Source organism: Coregonus clupeaformis, unplaced genomic scaffold, assembly GCF_020615455.1.
Source record: "Coregonus clupeaformis isolate EN_2021a unplaced genomic scaffold, ASM2061545v1 scaf0124, whole genome shotgun sequence".
NCBI classification, from domain to species: domain Eukaryota; kingdom Metazoa; phylum Chordata; class Actinopteri; order Salmoniformes; family Salmonidae; genus Coregonus; species Coregonus clupeaformis.
Window position 1 is genome coordinate 410,502 of NW_025533579.1, and position 20,794 is coordinate 431,295.

Genomic DNA, 20,794 nt, shown 5'->3' on the forward strand with positions numbered 1-20,794 from the left:
AGTTAGTGAGTGCATACATTTAATTTTTTTCCCATACTGGCCCCCCGTGGGAATCGAACCCACAACCCTGGCGTTGCAAGCGCCATGCTCTACCAACTGAGCTACACGGGGCCAAAATGGATCAGTCATTTGTCTTTATCATTTACCTAAACCTAATGCACAGAGTCAGTATCTGTGGTCCAAGTCAGAGGAACTTTATAGCTTTGAATGTCCTATGAGAATGAACAGGTCCACTTGCTTCCGTGCCTGTTTAAAAACACCAAGGCCAGATTTGAAGCCAAAACAGACAGTTATGACAGGGACAGGCACTCTCTGTCCGCACAAACAGGCAGACAGCCATAATCATCCCAAACAATGCCAGGACAAAATGTGGATGATAATGGAATGACCCGAGGTACCGGTCCTGTGAGGGAACAGGGAGACACAAAAACAAGTGGAGCTGGATGGAGGCTGTACTCACTAGACTGAAGTCCCACTGAGGTCCAGGGGTGAGGAAGGTGAAGGAACTCCCTCTTCTCAGTCCAGGCCTACAAGATGAAGATGGAAATGATTGCATGTTCAACTAGTACAACATTAATAACACCATACCCTACACCATAATTCAAAAGGTGACACTACTAATATCTTTACATCTCAGGGTACGAGGTGACATCACACGCCACAACTCCACCAGGTAACAACCACACAATCCCACAATGTCCAATGCCGCATGCAAGAATGCAAGCTCACCCCTGCCTTGTGAACGTTCAATCATGGTAGTGCAGGAAGTGCCTCAGAAACACATTTACTCCTTCAGTCATTCAATGCCTTCCCCGAAGACCCATTCAGACAGAGAGCCATGCTCAGGTGCCACCGTATAAGTCTGTGGCACACGGTGTATGGGAGTATTGGCTCTGGTACATACCACAGCCTGGTGTAGCCATAGCGATGTCCCCGTCGCTGCATCCTCAGACAGCCAGCTAGGATAGACACCCAGGAGAGTAGACCCAGTCAGAGAGCTGTCTTTCACCCCTCACTCGCTGTGCAGCACCCACAGGGTTACCAGGTCTCCAAGATGTCATCACACTACTATTTTCTTGCTCTTTCTATCTATAGGACAGACCGTCTACCCCTCAAAACACGTGTAGGAGGAGCCCCCTACCTACCCCTTTCTTAAATGGGGAAAGAAAGCAACTGTTCTGCCTCCTGTCAGACGTTTGTTTGTTGAGGGCCTAAGCAGGGAGTGCTTTTTATGAAATACGCAGATGAAGCAGGCCTACTGCTCTATTTCGGTCACCCCAAACCTCATGTAACCCCTCAAAAATACAGTTCTCACCCTTATCAGGTTATCTTCAATCTTTAATCATTGACGATAACCTGATGAGGGCAAGAACTGTATTTTAGGTATTTGAGGGGTTACATCAGTCTGGCCATTAGAGTGGGCTAGATTAGGCCAGATCAGGACGAATTGAGGTCTCTTAGACAAAGCACAAGCTTGTCCCTCTGTCTGACTAGATGATTACCCTTCAGACAGGTGCCCTGTCAGCACACCTAAAAAGTATTGAGAGACAGAAGGATTGGATTTCTATTATGGCCCTGTTACACGCTGAGAACAACCCACATTAGTGATGATGAAGCCAATTGGATGGCTTTCAAAAGACCAGAGTGAGTTAAAGTCAAGGTGTTACTTAGATGACCACTCATCTTCTGAAACCGTAAACAATATTTTCCAATATAAACAAGATCATATCTGAAAACAGAGTGGCGATAATGGTCTTACTATATCGAGAGACCTCAAAAGGAAATCAACCTCTACAATCCTGACATTCTTTCCTTGATTCCTCTGAACCACTTGTCTCTAGCATGTGTTCCTGTGGTACTGCTGTTACTGGGCCAAGTCATTCCAGTCATTCTGTTGGCCTGCCTGCCCCTTATTGTGGTTGCTACAGGTGGCATTGTCCACAGTGACACAGCACTTATCTATAGTGTAGGGCACCGCCCTCCACTCTACCTCTTCCTAAGTGGTCTGCACTCAGAATCGGTACTGAATGACTAGTAGTGGAGGCCTAGAGGACAGTGGAGGAGCAGAGAGAATGAGACTGATGAGTGTGTGACAGAGAGAGAGAGTGAGATAGAGAGAGAGAGAGAGAAAGAATGAGTGTGAGAGCCAAAAGAAACATAGGGCGTTCAGACAAGACAAACAGGAAGAAAAATAAGACTAAAAAGGTGGAAAGTAGATTACAGGGAATAAGGGCATGGATACAGAGAGGGGAGATAGATGGGAGAGCAAAGTCAACAAGAAAAAAAAAAGATTCTAAAGAAGGAGAGAGAAATGAAGGAAAGCTTTGACTATGTACAGACTCAGTGAGCACAGCCTTGCTATTGAGAAAGGCCGCCGTAGGCAGACCTGGCTCTCAAGAGAAGACAGGCTATGTGCACACTGCCCACAAAACTAAGCTGCACTTCCATACCTCCTGCCAAATGTATGACCATATTAGAGACACATATTTCCTTCAGATTACACAGACCCACAAATAATTTGAAAACAAATCCAATTTTGATAAACTCCCTTATCTACTGGGTGAAAAACCACAGTGTGCCATCACAGCAGCAAGATGTGTGACCTGTTGTCACAAGAAAAGGGCAACCAGTGAAGAACAAACACCATTGTAAATACAACCCATATTTATGTTTATTTATTTTCCCATTTGCACATCGTTACAACACTGTATATAGCCATATTACATTTGAAATGTCTCTATTCCTTTGGAACTTGTGTACTGTTCATTATTTATTTCACTTGCTTTGGCAATGTAAACATATGTTTCCCATGCCAATAAAGCCCTAGGGGGGGAGGGGGAGAGAGAGAGAGAGAGAGAGAGAGAGAGAGAGAGAGAGAGAGAGAGAGAGAGAGAGAGAGAGAGAGAGAGAGAGAGAGAGAGAGAGAGAGAGAGAGAGAGAGAGAGAGAGAGAGAGAGAGAGAGAGAGAGAGAGAGAGAGAGAGAGAGAGAGAGAGAGAGAGAGAGAGAGAGAGAGAGAGAGAGAGAGAGAGAGAGAGAGAGAGAGAGAGAGAGAGAGAGAGAGAGAGAGAGAGAGAGAGAGAGAGAGAGAGACTGACTGTGTGGCACTGGAGGTGCTATAGGTGGTCAGTAGACACCACACTCCTCCACCATTCTACCCCTTTACATCATGAGGACTGTGGTCAGTGACATTCATGGGAGAGACCATACAGCCATTGTGAGAGACAGACCTACGCGCGAGCAGTGCTGCTCCTGCATGAGTCAAGCAGTAAAAACATGTTATTTCTGTTATTCTATGTTAGGGGAACCGGTGTGTTCTTTAGACACCAGGAAGCTATGCTGCTACGCTGTGACAACCTGGGTGGTTCACTGGTGTCTGCCAGGTGGTGGTGCGACTTCAAGTTCACTTTGAGGAATGCAATGGGGCTTCACAGGAACACCAATCACACTGGGGCAGGGCTGACTACTGTCACTAAACAATGACAGGCGTGGGCCCTAGGAACTATGCGAAACTAGCAGCATATGACAATGGTTCCATCAGAAGAAGCCAAGGGACGGCCAGGGCAGGGCTATTTCTAAGACAGTGGTCAAAACATGCAGGGAATGAGGCTTGAGCCCAACACTGGTGTGTGTACAACAACGCACATATTACCACCACTCCTGTCTCTCCTTCTCCCCCTCTGTCTCATCATTCTAAACAAACACAGTAAAGGGTACAGGATGAAATAATGCCTGTAGAGCTCCTTTAAAGCAGAAAATAATTCCACCCAGACTGGGAAAGGCGTTTCCTAAAAGGATTTAGGCCTAAATCATGTGATGTTTTTGAAGGTTCTTCCTCTGATGCACACTTTGTACAGTAAATTATATCAAAGTGATATCATCCTAGAGTGATTCGGCCAGTGTTGCTTTTACTCACATTTCTGACCCACACACCAGATAACAGTCACACCTGATCATTGCCTAAATCGATTATTTCAGATGCTGTAATGTTGATGGGACGTAATGTTGTGTAGAGGGTTCTGGGTCATTCAACTGACAAAACATCCCAATGACAAAACTAATGATTATTTTAGACAGGATTTCCTTTTATTTGACCTTTACCTGTGTGGACCGGATGTTTACAGATGCTGACCTGCTTAAAAACTGAGATAGCCTAGCAATGTGGTTCCCCTGAGAGACTTCGCGATCATAAAATCCCCTCTGAGAGTGACTGTGCATGCCTGAAGGTAGTTTACTCTGAAATCTTTCCCTGAGGCAAGAGAAAGTGCTTCCAGGTGAGGTAAGCTAATGAGAAATACTGGTAGAGTGGAGGCCGGGGGAGCGGGAGGTGGGGTGGTTTAATTAGCATCAGTTTCACATAACATAACATAACCTGACAAACAAAGGCAGGGCCTAGAATGATGCCTTTCCACTGACTCATAGCACATACAGCTCTCACACACTCTGGCACAGTAAAAACGGCCTTTGTCCCCGGGTTGACTGCTATGACCAAGTGAATACGACGTGACATCAATCACGTATGCATAAAAAGGCCCCACACACCAGCACAATGGCTGATATTAGCTTTCAAAACAGCTCATCGTACGGGAAATTTGACATTGGATACATTACTCAGCCGGTGCACACCTGAATGCTATTGTTAAGGGTCTAAAAATGATAGATGTTTTACAATCTAGGTTTGTATGACACTATAGAGTTAGTTGTTTATTTTTGTAGAACATTACTGACAATTCTGCTCCCATGACATTGAAAAAAGGGACAAAGGTCGGTCGCTGGGGCTTGTGATTGGACGTCACAGGCAGGGGTATGATTCTTAGTCAGAGGTAGGCCTATATGTTACACACTTCTGTGGGTGAATAACACCTGAATAGGCTGGAAGCAAGCGCAAATAACAGTCAGAAAATGTTGACAGAATTGAGTCTGAAGGACAGTGAATAACGATAGAGATGCAGCTCAATAATCACAATCTACAAAGGTAACATTCAATCACACACCGATCACCTAGTAGTCCAAAGTCCACTGAGCAACACTCTCCTTGTTTTCCTGCGGGGTTGGCTATTAGGATCATATTTATGGTCACAGTTTTCCATGTTTTCCCCAACAGTGGGCAGGGGCCTTTTGGCACAAAGCATGGAAAGCCTACCAGTGTGCTACGTGCCAACAGAAACTTTCTCAGTACTGATTACCCCAAAATAAAAATGGACTTTTGGCTCTATCAGTCTGCTGTCTGACTAAAACTGAAATTATAAAAGTTTGATTTAAAAGCCTGGGGAAATTCATACTGACTATTTGTGTCATAAAGTGTATACTCAAACAGGAAAGGTTAAAAAAGTATAAAAAGTATTTATGAGACTTTGAAGAAGAAGTGCAAAGTCCCTTCAGGAGACATCACATGTTGTTCTGTAGGCCAGAGAGATATGCAGAATTCTGCAAAAATATCCTCTGTGTACAACGTAAAACACCAAATTAATGCATGCAGAGCAGAATTAGACAGATACACGTTAATTATCAAAATCCAGAAAAGAGCCGTTAAATTCGACAACCACCTAAATGGAAATCAATTCCCAAACCTTCCATAACAAAGCCATCACCTACAGAGAGATGAACCCGGAGAAGAGTCCCCTAAGCAAGCTGGTCCTGGGGCTCTGTTCACAAGCACAAACAGAGCAACACAATTAGACCCAACCAAATCACGAGAACACAAAACGATAATTAGCCTACTTGACACATTGGAAAGCACTAACAAATAAACAGAGCAAACTTTATGCTATGTGGCCCTAAACAGAGAGTACACAGTGGCAGAATACCTGACCACTGTGACTGACCCAAAATGAAGGAAAGCTTTGACTATGAACAGACTCAGTGAGCATAGCCTTGCTATTGAGAGAGGCCACAGTAGGCAGACCTGGCTCTCAAGAGAACACTATGTGCACACTGCCCACAAAATTAGGTGGAAACTGAGCTGCACTTCCCAACCTCCTGCCAAATGTATGACCATATTAGAGACATATTTCCTTAAGTTTACACAGACCCACAGAAAATTAGAAAACAAATCCAATTTTGATAAACTCCCTTATCTACTGGGTGAAAAACCACAGTGTGCCATCACAGCAGCAAGATTTGTGACCTGTTGCCACAAGAAAAGGGCAACCAGTGAAGAACAAACACCATTGTAGGGGCGGCAGGTAGCTTAGTGGTTAAGAGCGTTGTGCCAGTAACCGAAAGGTCGCTGGTTCTAATCCCCGAGCCGACTAGGTGAAAAATCTGTCGTTGTGCCCTTGAGCAAGGCACTTAACCCTAATTGCTCCTGTAAGTCGCTCTGGATAAGAGCGTCTGCTAAATGACTAAAATGTAAATGTAAATTGTAAATACAACCCATATTTATTTTCCCCTTTGTACTTTAACTATTTGCACATCATTACAACACTGTATATATACATAATATGACATTTGAAATGTCTCTATGCCTTTGGAACTTTTGTGAGAGTAATGTTTACTGTTCATTTTTTGTTTATTTCACTTTTGTTTATTATCTATTTCACTTGCTTTGGCAATGTAAACATATGTTTCCCATGCCAATAAAGCCCTTTGAATTGAGATAGGGAAGGTCTAAACAGTTAATAATAATAATAATATGCCATTTAGCAGACGCTTTTATCCAAAGCGACTTACAGTCATGCGTGCATACATTTTTGTATATGGGTGGTCCCGGGGATCGAACCCACTACCTTGGCGTTACAAGCGCCGTGCTCTACCAGCTGAGCTACAGAGGACCACAGTTACTTGGGACATCCCAACTCTGACAAAAACTGTAAGACTGGCCAATAGCTTGTACCCCCAGACCATCAGGCTGCTGAACAGCCACTAGGCAGCTACCTGCTACCCCTTTTTTTTTTTTTTTTGTCATTTAGCAGACGCTCTTATCCAGAGCGACTTACAGTTAGTGAGTGCAAACATTTTTTTTTTTTTTTTTTTTTTTATATATATTTTTCATACTGGCCCCCCGTGGGAATCGAACCCACAACCCTGGCGTTGCAAACGCCATGACCTACCAACTGAGCTACATCCCTGCCGGCCATTCCCTCCCCTACCCTGGACGACGCTGGCCCAATTGTGCACCGCCCCATGGTTCTCCCGGTCACGGCCGGCTACCCCTGTCCCCCTCCTGTCCCCCGGACTTCCTTCCCCCTTATGGATATTCTACCCCCCCATGAACATTTAACCTCCCCCACCACCAATGTACAGTATATAGTATTCTTTTTTATTATTATTACCGTTTCATTCACTCTTATCCTGCCCCCACAGTTTTAAATGTGGATATATTATCATCATCTTAATTGTCTCACTCACTTCTTTTGATTTATTGTATTTTTCATTTGACCTGCACTGTTGAAGCACGGCGCATAAGATTTTCACTGTACCCCGCAATTACATCTGCGTCCCTAATCATGTGACTAATAGAATCCATCTATCTATCTATATCATCCATCAAACACCCACACCAACTGTTATTCATGATCATGATTAGTTTGTTGGTATTTACTGCCACCTTGTGGTCAACTAGTGTGTATTACAGTATTACAGCAAACTGTCCAGTAGTACACAATGATTTGCAGTACAGTACTAGCTATCTGTAGCCGACTGTGTCTGTGTGAAAGTTTACAATTATGGCATGTGCTGACGCAAATTGATAATTAGATCCTGACCTGAACATGCAAAAGTAATCAGCTAAAACAGTTTTCCAAGGACTTGGAATATGCAACCAGCACTCCATTCTAGTTGCAATATATGTTTTTTTGTTTGCTTGTTTAACAGGCTATAATAAGTATAGCCAAAATAACTAGCAAGGTAGCCATTTACCTAATAATATATTCTTAGAAATTATCTAGCTAACTATGACATAGCTACCCAGCTAACAACAAACTTTTGAGAACTTTCACTTAAAAGAGTCTCATTAAGTCATTACCTAACGTTTTCATAGGAATATTCCAATGGTGTACAAGGACTGTTTCCAAGAGACTATTCCCTTAATGTCAAAAATAACTTACCCAGAACGTGGTTACCATGTTCTCAGAATGTTCAATATTGATGTTCTTGACATGTTTCATTGGAACATTGCAAAAATATTCCAGTGTCCAGTTTTCTGAGGGTTAGGAGAATATTACGTCAACCAAACACACAGAAAATGGTTGCCAGAATATAAGAGAAATATAATATAAGATAAAACGCCCACACCAGTAGAAATGTGCTTTTTCGAGCTGAAAGACTGGCTAGAGCTTACCGATGTTGATGCAACGATTTAAAAAAGGTGCAATATGCAGAAACCGCTCCGCCATTTCGTGGTTGCTAAAATTCTAAGGTTTGCCTAATTTCAGTTTATGTGACAAAACAAGCAATATATACTGAAATACAGTATATTTTCAATTACCAAAAATATTGTATTTTCAGCTGTTTGAAGCTGGTGTACAAAACCTAAAGTAAAAGATGCAAAATTGAAACTTAAGAACGGGAAGCATAGAAATAACACATAAAACATATCTACAGCTTTTAAAACTTGCTTTCAATGAGAATGACAGATCTATAACTCACATTTCTGTGAATTTGGTCAGGTCCCCAATACAAGTTACATATTGCAGCTTTAAGTCAGTGAGTCATAGTTTTAGTCAAAGTATGATACATTTGTGCTTGAAGTGACAAATCCGAACTGCACACTTCGTGCAAATCCATGTGAATGCGTTGTCTTTTCCCGTGATACAACATACAAATTATTTTCTGCCTGCTTTCGTTTCACCAGTGGCGACCCGTCACTACCACTACCAGTCAAAAGTTTGGACACACCTACTCATTCAAGGGTTTTTCTTTATTTTTACATTGTAGAATAATAGTGAAGACATCAAAACTATGAAATAATACATATGGAATCATGTAGTAACCAAAAAAGTGTTAAACAAATCAAAATATATTTTATATTTGAGATTCTTCAAAGTGGCCACCCTTTGCCTTGATGACAGCTTTGCACATTCTTGGCATTATCTCAACCAGCTTCACCAGGTAGTCACCTGGAATGCATTTCAATTAACAGGTGTGCCTTCTTAAAAGTTAATTTCTGGAATTTCTTTCCTTCTTAATGCATTTGAGCCAATCAGTTGTGTTGTGACAAGGTAGGTGTGGTATACAGAATATAACCCTATTTGGTGAAAGACGAAGTCCATATGATGGCAAGAACAGCTTAAATATGCAAAGAGAAACGACAGTCCATCATTACTTTAAGACATGAAAGTTAGTCAATACGGAAAATGTGTAACAGCAAGGGGGCGATGCTGCGGAGGTTTGATTCAGCGGCGTACTAATGGACTGGCCAAGAGGCGCAGGATGGTGGAGAGACATTGCAGATTCTCCTTCACAAGCTCTGGCAACTTCTCATTCTCCTTGTACCTGGTGGTCCGTCCCTCTGGGGACGTGTAGATAATACAGGAGACCCCTGCCTGCACCACTAGCTGGGAACCATCGTTGAACTGCACCCACACCTCTCCACTGTTCAGCTGTGAGGCCCAACCAATATTTGGCACAAAGACGTGTGGTCCTGTTTGACCAAAAGTGCATTCGCAAAAACCATCAAGCGCTATGATCAGGGGTGCACATAACTTTTTCAGTGAGTTACTCAGGTGAGTACCAGCAGATGGTGTCTGGTACTCACCCCATATGTAGCGTGGTCTTAATAAGTGCAGTCTTCCTCACTGTCCTCCTCAGTGCCACCACCACTGTCCTCTTCAGTGCCGCCACCACTGTCCTCTGCTTCAGCTTCCTGCATGGTAGATGATGAAGATGCACCTCCCTGTCCTTGGTTGAGCCTCCGATTAGCTGTCTCCATCCACAGGTCAACAGCAGGCTTTGGGTCAAATGTCTCTGTGGTCTGCTTTGACAGGTGAATGTGCATCAGGGCTGAGAGACGAGCATGTGACAGACGATATCTGTACTAGGTTTTTATTATGTTGAGATGTGAGAATCCCCTCTCACAAGCTGCACTGCTTAAAGGCAGTGTAAGAGACAGCTTAACCACCTTGTTGATGTTGGAGTAAGCATCTGGGTTACTTGTACACTGCTCAAAAAAATTAAAGGGAACACTAAAATAACACATCCTAGATCTGAATGAATGAAATAATCTTATGAAATACTTTTTTCTTTACATAGTTGAATGTGCTGACAACAAAATCACACAAAAATTATCAATGGAAATCAAATTTATCAACCCATGGAGGTCTGGATTTGGAGTCACCCTCAAAATTAAAGTGGAAAACCACATTACAGGCTGATCCAACTTTGATGTAATGTCCTTAAAACAAGTCAAAATTAGGCTCAGTAGTGTGTGTGGCCTCCACGTGCCTGTATGAGCTCCCTACAATGCCTGGGCATGCTCCTGATGAGGTGGCGGATGGTCTCCTGAGGGATCTCCTCCCAGACCTGGACTAAAGCATCCGCCAACTCCTGGACAGTCTGTGGTGCAACATGGCGTTGGTGGATGGAGCGAGACATGATGTCCCAGATGTGCTCAATTGGATTCAGGTCTGGGGAACGGGCGGGCCAGTCCATAGCATCAATGCCTTCCTCTTGCAGGAACTGCTGACACACTCCAGCCACATGAGGTCTAGCATTGTCTTGCATTAGGAGGAACCCAGGGGCCAACCGCACAAGCATATGGTCTCACAAGGGGTCTGAGGATCTCATCTTGGTACCTAATGGCAGTCAGGCTACCTCTGGCGAGCACATGGTGGGCTGTGCGGCCCCCCAAAGAAATGCCACCCCACACCATGACTGACCCACCGCCAAACCGGTCATGCTGGAGGATGTTGCAGGCAGCAGAACGTTCTCCACGGCGTCTCCAGACTCTGTCACGTCTGTCACATGTGCTCAGTGTGAACCTGCTTTCATCTGTGAAGAGCACAGGGCGCCAGTGGCGAATTTGCCAATCTTGGTGTTCTCTGGCAAATGCCAAACGTCCTGCACAGTGTTGGGCTGTAAGCACAACCCCCACCTGTGGACGTCGGGCCCTCATACCACCCTCATGGAGTCTGTTTCTGACCGTTTGAGCAGACACATGCACATTTGTGGCCTGCTGGAGGTCATTTTGCAGGGCTCTGGCAGTGCTCCTCCTGCTCCTTCTTGCACAAAGGCGGAGGTAGCAGTCCTACTGCTGGGTTGTTGCCCTCCTACGGCCTCCTCCACGTCTCCTGATGTACTGGCCTGTCACCTGGTAGCGCCTCCATGCTCTGGACACTACGCTGACAGACATAGCAAACCTTCTTGCCACAGCTCGCATTGATGTGCCATCCTGGATGAGCTGCACTACCTGAGCTACTTGTGTGGGTTGTAGACTCTGTCTCATGCTACCACTAGAGTGAAAGCACCGCCAGCATTCAAAAGTGACCAAAACATCAGCCAGGAAGCATAGGAACTGAGAAGTGGTCTGTGGTTACCAACTGCAAAACCAGTCCTTTATTGGGGGTGTCTTGCTAATTGCCTATAATTTCCACCTGTTGTCTATTCCATTTGCACAACAGCATGTGAAATTTATTGTCAATCAGTGTTGCTTCCTAAGTGGACAGTTTGATTTCACAGAAGAGTGATTGACTTGGAGTTACATTGTGTTGTTTAAGTGTTCCCTTTATTTTTTTGAGCAGTGTATTTACTATTTGGACCAAGTCATACACAGAAGAGGCTCCCAGGCGTTTTCCTGCCTGCTTTAAGCGCATCCATTCTGTCACAGTGGTATCTTTGTCAAGTTGCAAGGTGGCCTCATATTTCTTGAGAATGCTGCAAACTGTTGTGTTTCCAAAACTGTGGAGGTCTTGCATTTCCTGAGGCCATGTTGAAGGATCAAATACTAAGAAATGATCACATGACTTGAGGGAGTCATATCTGATTTCAAACTCTTCAATTAACCCCCTGAGTAAGTGTGTCTTGTCTCTGTCAGCATCAGCATTGGAAACAGTGTGTGCCCTGTGGCTTTCACCATCAAGCAGAAGTGTGAACTGTCCAATGGCCACCATGAGTTCATCCTTACATTCTCCAAATGGTCAGCTTTTCTTTCTGAAACCTAATGGATGTGGTCTTCAAAATGTTGCAAATGTCAAGCATGTTTGACAGAAAGCACTGAAAACGCTCTGTGCAGATATGCTGCAAGTCACTGTTATCACTCGTAACCAGTTGCATTTTAATGGCTGGCAATAGTCTTGATATTTTTAACAGTGTTTCATGCCTCCATGCAGACCATCTGATATTATGAAACTTACCCAGTTTCATAAAGGAGATCCCATTTTCTTCACATAGCTTATTCAGTGCAGCAGTTTTTTTTGCTCCACCTTTTTGTAAATAAAACTGCAGCAGCTTGACCACAGAGCGATTAAATGTCTCACAGTAAGGAACGTTGCGATCAGCTGATTTCGCGCAGTTCTCCAGTGTGTGTGCGGTGCACAGAATGTGCACAAGGGAGTCTCCAACCGCAGCAAGTTGCCGGAGTTTTGGCACAACGCCATTGTAGATACCTACGTTGACAGCAGCCCTGTCTGTGCACACAGCGACCAACTTTGTTGTCCAGTCATCCAAGCCTGTGTCCTGGAAAAGTCTCACAAGTCTGTCTGTTATGGCCTGCGCGGTTCGGTCAGCACCCAATTCAATCAGTCCAATAAAGTCCGAAGTAAACTATCCGTTGCTGGACACAGACACAATGTAAACGATTTCCTGCTCAGTTTTTCTGATGTTCTCAGATCCATCAAAAAGCAGCCCCCAAAATTCAGCAGACTACAACTTGGCTCATAACTCCCCGCTGATGGTGTGAGCGATGCTCTGCATGATCCGTGTGCCCCCTTCACGTGAATGATATGCACCTCCGACATTTACTCCTAGCCGCTTCAGTAAAGGAACATCCTCAGAATAGGAAGACATGGGACGTGCGTGTTTAGCTTTATGGAAGGCGAGGAGAAAAATATTAAACAGAGCTTGCCGCTGTTCTTCATTCAGTTTGTCTCGCCATCTGGCAAGTGGGCGACTGGACATTTCTTCTCGGCTAGCTTAGCAATGGCTTGCGCCACATTCGTGTGCTCCTTGCTCTTTTCATGTTTGTCAAATAAAGGATGGTTGAAATTCTTTGAGCCTTTATAAAATGCACCTGTTTTGTCTGCTAGATGTGGATTTGAGCGGCAAATCTTGCACCACATTTCAGTGCGCTCATCGTTAGCTTCAAGCCACTGCACATCTTGGAGCCACTTTTCCGAAAAAAGTATTTTCTTCGGCTCTGGCTCCAGTTGGCGTTTCTTTGTAGGTGGCGAAACGCCAAAGAAGCTGCTTAATGTCTGTTGCTTTTTGGACATCCCTGACAGTAGTTGACAAGCAACATGTCATGTGTAAGGTTAGATGAGAAGATTGGTCAAGTACGCAAAGTCGCGTAGTAACACAAGTGGCATTACGCATTCCTGATTTTTGTCCCGCTTGCGTACCTGCGTACCAGTTATGTGCACCCCTGGCTATGATGAAACTGGCTGTCATGAGGACTGCCACAGGAATGGAAGACCCAGAGTTACCTCTGCTGCAGAGGATAAATTAATTAGAGTTACCAGCCTCAGAAATTGCAGCACAAATAAATGCTTCACAGAGTTCAAGTCACAGACACATTTCAACATCAACTGTTTAGAGTGTGTGAATCAGGCCTTCATGGTCAAATTTCTGCAAAGCAACCACTACTAAAGGACACCATAAGAAGAAGAGACCTGCTTGGGCCAAGAAACACAAGCATTGGACATTAGACCGGTGGAAATTTGTCCTATGGTCTGGAGTCCAAATTGGAGATTTTTGGTTCCAACCGTCCTGTCTTTGTGAGACGCGGTGTGGGTGAACGGATGATCTCCGCATTTGTGGTTCCCACCGTAAAGCATGGAGGAGGTGTTATGGTTGTGGGAGTGCTTTGCTGGTGACACTGTCTGTGATATATTTAGAATTCAAGGCACACTTAACCAGCATGCCTACCACAGCATTCTGCAGCAATACGCCATCCCATCTGGTTTGGGCTTAGTAGGACTATTATTTGTTTTTCAACAGGACAATGACCCAACACACCTCCAGGCTGTGTAAGGGCTATTTTACCAAGAAGGAGAGTGATTGAGTACTGCATCAGATGACCTGGCCTCCACAATCCCCCAACCCAATTGAGATGGTTTGGGATATGTCGGACGGCAGAGTGAAGGAAAAGCAGCCTACAAGTGCTCAGCATGTGGGAACTCCTTCAAGACTGTTGGAAAAGCATTCCAAGTGAAGCTGGTTGAGAGAATGCCAAGTGTGTGCAAAGCTGTCATTAAGGCAAAGGGTGGCTATTTGAAGAATCTCAAATATAAAATATGTTTAACACTTTTTTGGTTACTACATGATTCCATATGTGTAGCTCATTTGGTAGAGCATGGCGCTTGCAACGCCAGGGTTGTGGGTTCGATTCCCATGGGGGGCCAGTATGAAAACATGTATGCACTCACTAACTGTAAGTCGCTCTGGATAAGAGTGTCTGCTAAATCCATAGTTTTGATGTCTTCAATATCATTCTACAATGTAAAAAATTGTAAAAATTAAGAAAAACCCTTGAATGAGTAGGTGTGTCCAAACTTTTGACTGGTAGTGTATATTAGCTATCTTTCAATAGTTATCCATATTCCCTGAGCTTCATCTTATTCTTTGTTATTATTTCTATGGCGGATTCACGGGCGCAATTTATCAAAGATGACAAAATATTGGAGTTAACACTAGATGGCGAAGTCAAAGACAGGCCAGTGGTTTCCATCTGTGGCGAAGTTTTCCATTAATTAATACTTGTGACAAATCCAACAGAACCAGCCAAAGAGCCAGCTGGCTGGCGGTCGTTTTTTTGTTGTAGACACGTTTCATTGGACGTTGCAAGAACATTAATGTGTCTAGTGTTCTAAGTGTTAGCTGATTATTCCATCGTCACACCAAACATACACAGAACATGGTTGTCATGTTCTCAGAATATAATATATTAATGTTCTAGACACGTTTCAATAAGGGAATGTTCTACTAACTCGAACACCAAAACAGGTTAAGGAGGTTTTTGCAAACATACGTAGAATGTTCCTGTAACTAACGAAAACTGAACACTTAAACATCAGGGGAACATTACAAGTAACATAACGTCCCCTCTCCCTAGATTTGTTAGCTGGGAGGATGTGTAACAATGACAACGTGCTCGAACTGTAACGTCAGCCAGCCACATGCTAGGTAGCTAGCCATCGAAACAAACATTCAACTGACGTTACAGAATGTAACATTAGCTAGCTAAATAATGTTAGCGAGAGTGTGTTAGTAATACGGTGTTAACACCATATAAATAGTTTACACATTTCTATTCGTTTAATCGCGTGCACTCAATAGTTCAGGCAGCGTTTGTTTCACCTTGAATTGGTATTGTTATTGCTCTCGGGGGACGTCTCATCATCATCGAACTTCCTCTTCTTGTTTGCCTTTCTCTTCGGTCTGTCATTCTGCGTCTCTGGTATCGAACTTCGGACCAGTGCTTCACCGGTTTCCTCCATTTGAAATGCAGAACCAGAAATCAATGTTAAAGGTGAGAATAATAGCTAACTATTTCTGGAAAAGAATAACAGTATACGGATGTTTGAAATTCTTTGAATATGGCGGAAATCTGAACAATGGACCAATAAGGAAAGACCTGAGGTTCTAGATGCTAGGATATATGGTTAAATAGGCGGGGTCATACCATAAGCAGACGACTCTGGGCGGGGCCAGCACTAATAACAATTGGTAATGCTGTAGTACAATGAACTTGCTTCTGTTGTCTGCACAAAACAACCCTTTAACACAATTAAATGTCAATGCACTCTACAGTGTTTTTGTATTGCAATAGACTAATGTTGTACATTTCTCCCCTCTTCGATATTTCAGTACAACAAACAGTTGTGTTCTACAAGGATTTAAAAGATTACATTATTGTTATGCAACTGCAAAAGGCAGTTGGGACCATCTGGTGTAAGATTAACTATTCTGGATAGACACACACACACACACACACACACACACACACACACACACGCACACGCAAACACACGCACACACACAGTAGCTTGATATGTAAGAATACACATCCCCAAAATAATTTCAACCATAAAGTATTTATTGGTAAATTTCAACACATAGTTGACAAACAGCTCCAAATATAGAGGGCAAACAGCTATTGCATGCATGCATTGAAAGGTCCAGGCTTCAGAAGTCATGGCGGCAGTTCCCAGCTGCTGGTCCCGTTCCAGTAGGCGGTCTGTCCATAGCGGAACGCCCCCTGTCCTGGTGCTGTTACTGTGACTGCAGTCTCCAGCAGGGCCGAGAGAGTGAGGGGCTCACACAGTTCAGTGCACTGATCTTTGACCTCAGTGCTCTGGGTCAGATCTAGGGGCAGCACCTAGATACAGACACACACACACACACACAAATATTAATATCATCGTAATCATCATCATCATCTAAAATAATGTCCCGTCGCGTGTGATGAAATACCTTCTTGCCCGTTGTCCCTGTCTGAATCCGTTGACCTATCCTCAGAGAACTGCACACAGAGACTTGTTCGCACCCATGATTGAGCTCTGTGGGACCAGAAAGTATTGCCATTCATTAACATCCCTAACTGTACATGGTAATGGAGAGAAATATGATGTTTCAAATTATTTGTGACAACAACTCAAGACCACTCAACTCTTTCCCAGCACACCCACCGCTGCTCCGCTTGCTGCCCGCTCTTCTCATCCCAGATGGCAATTTAAGAGGATGTTTTAGAGGAAGCAAACCACTCTGACGACCCCGAATTGCTTCAAGCCTCTGAGGAAACAGCGAATTTACCAATTTAAGTGCATTCAATATTCAAGATATCCACATTACTCTGGCTTTTTGCGCAGTTAGGCTTTGGGATTTTGCTCAACATCACATGATTTTTGAAATTACCTCTTACCTTGGTGGGGGCGGGGGCGGGTGCAAGGGGGTTGCCTGCCAGGTATTTGGTGGGGCTGTCACCCTCCTTCAGGTTATGGAGGTCAGGCAGGGGGTTGTTGGCTATGAGCAGGGCTGTCCTGTCCAGGTTGGCCTCCGAGGCCTTGAACATGAGCGCCACTCGATTCTTATGGCGGCTAGACTTCCCTTGCCCCTGAACCTCCAGCAGCTTCTGACACTCCAGTCTGTCATTAAACGCCTGAGAGAGGGAGAAAGGGAGAGAGAAAGAAAGAGAGTGCAAATCTAATCTAAGCAAGTATCTAAAAATCGACTTGTTGGTTTTTCATTCATGACTGTTTTTATTGGTTGAATGTCTTATAAAGATGACACAGGTCATGGTTGGTAACGGTGTGTGACATTGTGACAGGATGTGTTCTCTGTGTAGTATCAGGGAAACCTTGATCACTGACGGCCCGTCAATGGCCGTCTCCATCTGAGCCAGTTTGGACTCAGACTCCTCCCTAAGAATGTTCCAGATCTCTTTGGAATCCAGGACTGTTACAGACATGTTGAAAATATGTCAAATGTCATCCACTTCAACACACAATACTACTCATTAGTACTGTAGTCTGCCTACTGTATCAAGCACACTTTTTTGAGGATAGCAGCAATGTAGCCAAACCCAGATACAGATAAAAAAGTGATGTTTGTATTGTGTTTCAGTGCATGAACCTGGTCATATATTTGCATTATCAAAATGACTCTCTCACCTTTTTCTTTCTGATAGATCTCACGGGCCTTTGGAGCAATAATCTCATCCTTGCTCACTGGCTGGAGGAAAGCCTTATTCCCTAAAGCCCTGTAAGTCAATGCATGGATAATCTCACTACAGCCAATTTATATTGCAGTCAATAAGCATTATTATAACATCTAATAATTTATCAAATCAAACCGTACTTTTTAGCCTGCATGGAGGCTTCAAAAACAAGTTGCTACAATGAGAATACTGACATTGTGATTCAAAGGCTAAAGTGAAGGCACAGTTCCATCATATTTAGAGTGCAACAGTGCATTCTACAGTTCTTTGGGTGATGTCATAGTGTACTGTAGAACTGTAATGTAGAACTTTGCACTGTTGCTGAAACACCCCCAAAGTTGTATGTTGTGACATCGAACCAATAACATGCTAGGAAGAAGATACCCAGGTTAGGAGGATTTCTAATATCCCATAACTCTTTGCATAAATGCGGAAGAATTCTAAACAAACAGACCAGCGATGCTAGTTATCAACTAGAATAAACACGAATCTGTTTAATTTCGAAAGCTTGCGCACATGAATACAACTTGTCCTTACCTCTTTTGTCTTCAACCTAGCCAATACGGGCTCCACAGGAGGCTGGTGAGGGAGGACGGCTCATAATACCACATGTTTGATGTGTTTCATACCATTCATTCCATTCCAGCAATTACAATGAGCCTGTCCTCCCCAATTAGGGTACCACCAGCCACCTGTGAAAAGTTCACCTATGGGGGTTGAAACACCCATACAGTCAGGAGATAGGTAACACACTGGGAGCATTGATGTCTGTTTACATTTGAGTCATACAAGGCCATCAAGGTGAAAGGAAAAGATAACTACTGCAGTGCCCTAGGCCTAGGGCAATGGGAGAGATGCTAGGACAACTAGGCTCCATTAAAACCCCATTGATTTGAGGGAAATAGCTCAGTACGCTAAAGTGCAATAATGGCAGGTTCTAAAATAATGATATGAGTTGAAGGATCTAAATTACATAGTATCTCAGCTAATAATCATGTACACAGAATGACCTCTGGTCAAAGTTGTACCTCTGTAACGCTTGAATGTGGAGAGGCACTTATTTTTCTTCCTCCGCCTCCTCCTCTTCCTCTCCCAGTTCAACTTCATTCTCTGGGATGGTCTCCAAGTTGAACTCCATGATCATGTTCATACTACCATGCTAACCACCATCAACGCAATCCCCTATCCACAACACATTTATATACACCTAACACTCTATATGAATAGATACCAGTTGTGCGCTGCATGTTTTGTCAGACCCGGAGAGTGACATGGTAACACAGGCGACAGGGACACTGAGCAGAGATAAGATAAACTGCCACAACTTTAAAATGTTATTGAGGGTTTCAGCTCAGACAAAAGTCAGATCGATAGAGGGGGCGCTGTTGGAAGCCAAGGATGTAGCACGCGTCTCCCTATCGCTCCTGAGTTAGTGACCAAATTTATATATTTAACTTTGCAAAATTGCATACATTTCTGTTTGCCCAGGCGTCTGAAGAGACCCATAAACAACTCAGTTCAAGTTTAATAAATTCAAATTCGTAATGACATCAACCCGGCCAAAAACAGAGTCTGCAAGAGCAGGCCGCAACAAGCCTGCAACTTCTCCCGACTCACCCCCGCCACCGAACGCTGCCAATGCCGGCCCCACGGAAACACTGACTGTGGAGATGCTGCAATCCGTGATAGGCACCCTCAAAACCGACATTTTCGGAAAAATTGACTGTCTCTCTACCAATCTCAGGTCAGAGATATCAACGATCAAAGACGAGCTTAAAAAATCTATCGAGAGTATACAGAATAAGCTCGACGCACATGGGGTGACTTTATCGGATTTGGAGCGAGGTGCTACAGACCACAGCACTCGCATTAGCGAGCTAGAGGCTAACGTCGGCTCATTGACAACTAGGGTGGCATTCCTCGATAATAGATGCGAAGATATGGAAAGTAGAATGCGGAGGAACAACATTTGTCTACTGGGAATACCGGAGGGAGTGGAGGGCCCAAGGCCCACGGAGTACATGGCCCAGCTACTTCAGGAGCTGCTCGGGCTAGAGGAGAAGCCATTGCTAGACCGGGCTCACCGCACTCTGCGTAGCCGACCCAGGGATGGAGAACCCCCACGACCATTTGTCATCAGGGTGCATTTCTTTCACGTCCGCAACGACATACTGAGAAGATCGGGAGAAGCATCCCCTCTTCTACATAAAGGTAAAAGAGTCTCGATATTTGCGGACTACACAACAGCTGTGGCTAAGAGGCGGGCTAGCTTTGGAGCTGTGAAACGCCAACTACACGCCTGCCCGGGCGTGAAGTTCGGCCTCATCTACCCTGCGGTTTTGAGACTGACTTTACCGGACGGCTCCATGCACAGATTCGAGGACCCGGCTATAGCGGCAGATTTCATCAACAAGAACGTGAAAGCGGCTGTTGTACCGCATGGTGTGTAACAAATGGTTGGCTGGCTGGTCTTCCTAGCAGGCTAGTTAGCAGGCCGAATGGGTGACTAACGAAGCCATCTTTGCTGGGTTCATCGACATATGAATGTCATTCTCTTTTTTATCTCTTTATTTCCAGCCCAGGTTTGCCGCCTCTAATGCCAATATCTGGGGGTCTGCATGGCTGTTTCAGTTTGTTCATTTACCATCTGCGTCGAGGTTAAACCTCTCTTAATCGAGGATAATTTTCCTTAAACTCTGTTGGGGACCATTCTATCCATGTTTGGCTTACTCTAGTTAAATGGTCACTAATCTTAGGTAGCACAGAGTAAGAGTTATCATGCTTAGCTCTAAACTTTCTTTGTATTTAGGGTTTTGCTTGCATCTCATTTGGGGAGATGCTTCGGCAAGGGCGGGTGTGAGGGAAGGGTTTGTTCACTCTCTATTTGTATATAGTTTGTATATGTTTTTTGTGCCTCTTCGCTTGTTTTTGTTTTTTTACATTTGCGCTTTTAGGTTCAACTAAGATCTTCAGTTTACATTGTACC

At 44.0% G+C, this 20,794-nt stretch overlaps 2 protein-coding genes across 4 annotated transcripts in view; both read right to left on the reverse strand.

Moving 5' to 3' along the window:
- The window catches only part of LOC121548549 (neuroepithelial cell-transforming gene 1 protein-like), a 35,074-nt gene extending 19,399 nt beyond the window's left edge, over positions 1–15,675 (reverse strand). The window contains exons 1-2 of one of the 2 annotated variants that reach the window (XM_041860020.2): positions 15,450–15,675; positions 461–527 (exon numbers count right to left, since the gene is read on the reverse strand). In XM_041860020.2, coding sequence (XP_041715954.2) covers positions 461–527; positions 15,450–15,589 — 207 coding nt within the window. In that variant the 5' untranslated portion in view covers positions 15,590–15,675. Of the gene's footprint in view, positions 1–460; positions 528–904; positions 961–15,449 lie in introns of those variants that run through there. The other variant, XM_045213554.1, reaches the window with a different exon arrangement.
- A 504-nt stretch (positions 15,676–16,179) lies between these two features.
- On the reverse strand, positions 16,180–19,218 carry LOC123483465 (testis-specific gene 13 protein-like). Of its 2 annotated transcripts, none has more exons than XM_045213556.1 (7): positions 17,949–19,218; positions 17,762–17,850; positions 17,449–17,546; positions 17,014–17,250; positions 16,781–16,883; positions 16,566–16,651; positions 16,180–16,470 (listed from the first exon to the last, which is right to left on the reverse strand). In XM_045213556.1, the coding sequence occupies exons 1-7, from the start codon at positions 17,960–17,962 to the stop codon at positions 16,285–16,287; spliced, it is 813 nt and encodes a 270-aa protein (XP_045069491.1). In that variant the 5' UTR covers positions 17,963–19,218; the 3' UTR covers positions 16,180–16,284. The 2 variants fall into 2 exon arrangements, with proteins under 2 accessions (XP_045069491.1, XP_045069492.1); XM_045213557.1 differs by having other exon boundaries at positions 16,345–16,470; positions 16,762–16,883.
- Between the last annotated feature and the right edge of the window lie 1,576 nt (positions 19,219–20,794).

Coding starts and splice junctions, on each gene's coding strand:
- LOC123483465 (XM_045213556.1), bottom strand. Junction 16,652..16,780: donor GGGCAGCAAGCGGAGCAGCG/GTGGGTGTGCTG, acceptor CTGGTCCCACAG/AGCTCAATCATGGGTGCGAA. Junction 16,471..16,565: donor CAGGGACAACGGGCAAGAAG/GTATTTCATCAC, acceptor GTCTGTATCTAG/GTGCTGCCCCTAGATCTGAC.